Source organism: Psittacula echo (assembly GCF_963264785.1).
Source record: "Psittacula echo genome assembly, chromosome: 2".
NCBI lineage: Eukaryota > Metazoa > Chordata > Aves > Psittaciformes > Psittacidae > Psittacula > Psittacula echo.
Genome location: NC_137737.1, coordinates 71286661 through 71291005, shown reverse-complemented (window position 1 = coordinate 71291005; position 4345 = coordinate 71286661). Strand labels below are relative to the sequence as shown.

The following is a 4345-nucleotide window of genomic DNA, read 5'->3' as shown; positions in this document are numbered from 1 at the left end:
CAGTGCCTTCCCTGCCAGCAGTTCAGTGAAGGAAGACCATCATGCTCCTCCTTACACTGCATTGCATGCCTCAGCTGAGTAACTAGGGAGCATGCTCTGTGGTTTAGTATGATGCAGCTGAGTCTGGTTAGTTCAAAGAGCTGAAACGGTGGCACAGCAGCTCGCTTGGACTGGACTAGGCAAAGGAGTGCTCCCCTGAGGAGTTCAGCCAACAGCTTGCAGGAGAGCAGCAGTGATGAGCAGTTGATGGCAAACTGGTATTCATCATGTTTTCCATTAGCACAGCTAGTGCCAGCGAGAATGTTTGTCCTTTGTTCCTTTTCCTACAACACTCTAAAACAAACTACTAACCATGTCGAGTGCAAGACCAGAAGCTGGAGCAGTCAGATTATTTGGCACTTCTAAGTAACTGTTTGCTGTTCATCTCCTCAGTCAAGGTGTAGTAAGAACACCCTCACAGATTTCTCTGCTAAGAAAGCCATTTAGTGATGTTTCTGCTGCTTTGGCACTCCTTCCTCTGCTAGACCCAGGCTGCACACTCAGTTGAGCTGCACTGTAATCATTAACATTGGGAGGCTGCTTTTTGGCAACTAGACTAATGCTAAAAATAAAGCAAACTATGCAAGGGAAAAAAACCCCCATATAAATCCATAGTGGGAGTATATTGCTTCAGAAAGTACCATGTTATTTGCAGATGCTTTTTAGTGTCTCTCCCATGAGTAGAAGAATGGAGGAAAGTTTAATAATGTAGTGTTTTTCCAGTCACCTGTGCAAGTCACCCCAGAAACAGCAGTGGCACATATGAACTATAGAATTAAGTTTGGAAAGTTCTCAGATGTGCATATCACCATATTAATAAAGTTCTCATGTTATAAGGATGCTGTTTACTGCACATCATCCTTAGAAAACAAAACAGAGAGGAATTCTATTTCTCTTTATTTGATTACATGGCGAAGTCTGTATTTTGTTGTTCATCCCTGACTGTTTTTTCATTTGTTTAACTGGAAGCTTTAAAGACAGTCTGACCTTCAAAAGGGGTGCGTGTACATATATGTGTGTGCCTCCTGAGCCTTTGGACTTGATTTTCCACAAGTAGAGTGCTGCTGATAGCAAGTGTAGGTAAAACATGGTTAAGGAGATTTTCTTACAGAATGCATCATACTTTAAAAAGTGAATGCCTTTGGTGTTCCTTTTACCTCTGGGGCTCTGTCCTCGAGCTCAGGTCTCAAAGCTCTTCTCTGCAGTTAGGATGGCTGGTAACCAACTTAAACATAGGGGCCGCGAGTCTCACCGCCTCTCAGCTGCAGAACACGGACTTCCGATGAGGAACCGGGTATAGGGGCCGGACTCGGCGCTGCACGGGGCCCGGAGAGGCTGAGCCCCGGTGCCGGGGGCCCGCTCCCAGCCTCTGCCCCCAGCGGGGGGCCGTGACCCCGCGGTGGTGCCAGCGCGGAGCTGGCCGACGTCATTATTAACCCAGACCCCCGGGGCTCGTTCTTCGGGGCGTCTCCGACTGGTGGAAGGAAGTCTAAATGACGATGATGAGGAAGGCGATAATAATTAACTGTAATGGTGACGAAGCCCGCTCCAGCAGCCCGGGACCCCATGTTTTCACCCCGCCGGACCCGCAGTGGTGGTGGCAGCGGCGGTTAAAGGACACCGGCAGGCCCAGCTGGCTCCGCGGGGCGCGGCTGTGCCTGCCCACCCCGTCTGTCCCCCCCAGCCCTCTGAACGCCCGGCAGCGTTGCTCGCCGCTCTCCCCCTGCGCCGCGGTGTCGGGAGCCTCTGCGCGGGCCGCGGGCGGGAGGACGTGCGTGACCGCCCGTCGCGGCGGCTGCCATCCCGGTACCGCCCGCTGCGGGAGGTCCCGCCCGCGGGGAGGCTCCGGGGCCGGCGGGTGGGCGCGCCCCTCGCCCGGGGCCTGCGGCGGGGGCGCCGGATAAAGCGGTGCCGGCCCGCCCGCTCGCCGCCACAGGGGCGGCCGGGACGGGCCCAGCGGGGCGCCCCGCCATGGCGAGCCCCGCACGCCCGCGGCAGGAGCCGGCGGCGGGAGAGCGGCGGCTTCTTGGCGCGGCCCCGACGGTGCCCCGCGACGCCAAGCTGATGCTGCTGGAGCTGCGCCGCTGCGGGCGGCCGCCGTCCCCCGGCCCCGGCGAGCGGCAGGAGGAGGTGGGGGAGGAGGCAGAGGAGGAGGAGGAAGAGGAGGAAGCGGCGGCGGGCGAAGACTGTTGCAGCAAGTGCAAGAAGCGGGTGCAGTTCGCCGACTCGCTGGGGCTGAGCCTCGCCAGCGTCAAGCACTTCAGCGACGCCGAGGAGCCGCAGGTGCCGCCCGCCGCGCTGTCCCGCCTGCAGAGCCCGGCCGCCGCAGAGCCGGACCCGCTGCCGCCCGGTGAGGACCCGCCGCAGCCCACGCCGCGCCTGGTGCCAGACTTCCCCGACGGCGGGGAGCCCAGCGCCGAGCGGCTGCAGCGGCAGCGAGTCTGCCTGGAGCGGCTGGGGCGGCCCTCGGCGCCCACCGACGTGCGGGGCACGGTGCGAGTGCTGGGCGGCCCCGGCCCCCAGGAGGTGACGGTGCGCTACACCTTCAACGAGTGGCTCTCCTTCTTGGACGTCCCGGCCGCCCCGCTGCCCCCCGACCTGCCGGCCGAGCGCTACTGCTTCACCCTGCCTGTCCCGCCGAGCCTACGGGAGGGCTCGGCCCTTCACTTCGCCATCCGGTACCGCGGCCCGCAGGGCGAGTTCTGGGACAACAACGGCGGCCGCAACTACACGCTGCGGTGCTGCGGCTGCCCCGAGATAGCCCCCCGAGATTGATGGGCGCCCGACCAGGAGGGCAGGGGTAGGCGGCTGCAGCTCCGCGCTCGAGGCCCTCTCTGGAGGGCCTCACCCCGGAGAGGCCCCCAAACCTGGTGGTTTTTGAGCGGCCGCTTCGTTTTTTCTAGCAAAGGATGGACGTGCATAGTGTCGCGTTGCTGTGGCTTGTGGAATCGTTTTCCTTTTATTTTGTGGAGAGAAGAGACTGAGTAGGGCTTTGCTTTTCCTCTCTTGAAGTGAATTTTTGGGGTCTTGATTCAGGCTTGACTGCACCTACCTGATTAGTCAGAACTGCACAGAGCGCTGGTGTGAAAACTTTGTGATGTGTTTGCTCCAGATGTAACTTTGGATCCAGGTTTTCCTGTTCTCACATCCATTTCAGAGACAGTACTGCGACAGCCGTGATGTGCTTTGTGTTTTCAGTTATTTTGTTAGTTGAATGGACTCCGTGACAGTACGATTCACTGCTCTGAGCACCCGTCAACCTCACGGCAGGCTTGCCTGTCCGTACCACCTTTACTGTGCCTGCGGCATCTCTGAACAACAGCCTGTTTTGGGGCTGGCTCTGGGGCTGAACTGGGCTGCTCTGGTTTTTGTCACTCCGCACACTTTGATACCGCTCCCTGCCTTCCCTAGGCCTGTGCACACATCCCTCCTGGCTAATAGCAGCCAACAGGGACTTCTGCAAAAATGTTTTTGCTTAAAATAGACTGGTGACTTCTCGCACAGATGAGAAGTCTAAAACCGGGACAGAGGAGGAGTTAAAGCATTTGCTGATGCTGCATTTATCAGAAGAACTCTGGTAACACCTTTGAGTAACGCACTGTGAAGTAGAAGCTGGTGTCCGTCTTGCACACAGTTCGGCATTTCCAGGTTTGGGGAGTGGTGACTGGTTTGGATGACCTCTCACAGGAGGATGAGACACACAGGGTGTCCTCAGTCACAAATGAAAACAAGTGCCTTAGTTCAGCTCTCCTTGTATTACATTTTGCACCACATTTCTCAAGTATTTCTAATTTATTCAGCTTATTTTGCTACATACTTTTCAGTGTTTGTATGTTGCTGGGAAAGGGGTTTGTTGTGCTCACGGTTGGGCTTTGTCACGCTGGGCACTTGAAATGGTTTCTGTAGTCTTCACTCTTGCCCTGCAAACTTGGTTGACTACTACTGGTGCCCCAAGCCCTGAAATTAAGCAAAAAGTACCAATGAGAATGGGTTTGTAAGAATAAAACAATCTTTAAAAAAGTTTAAAAGCTCACCATTACACATCCTTCTTTTTGTGTGTAGCAAAACGTAACGGGATATTTACTGGTTTTGCAACGTGGCTGCACTCCTGCCCTACCATGTGGAGTGCAGAGGGGCTCGAGCTGTTGGTGTGCCTCACTGTAGCTGGGGATGTTGCCTGTCCATAGGTAGCAAGGCAAATTGCCCTGTAAGTCCATGATGGCCCTGTATGCTCTTGAAAGGGGCATCTAGGGCAGAGCTGTGATGTGAGGAACCTTTACTAGCATGGGTGGTAAATAGGCAGGTG

The 4345-nt window shown here is 56.2% G+C and overlaps 1 protein-coding gene across 1 annotated transcript; it reads left to right on the top strand.

Annotated features, from left to right (window-relative positions):
* Positions 1 to 1605: 1605 nt before the first annotated feature.
* Positions 1606 to 2814, top strand: PPP1R3G (protein phosphatase 1 regulatory subunit 3G; the record flags this gene model as incomplete). Its single annotated transcript, XM_080609671.1, is given in 3 exon segments — positions 1606 to 1648; positions 1743 to 1871; positions 1874 to 2814. Coding segments are annotated over 3 exon segments (1113 nt in total).
* Positions 2815 to 4345: the final 1531 nt, after the last annotated feature.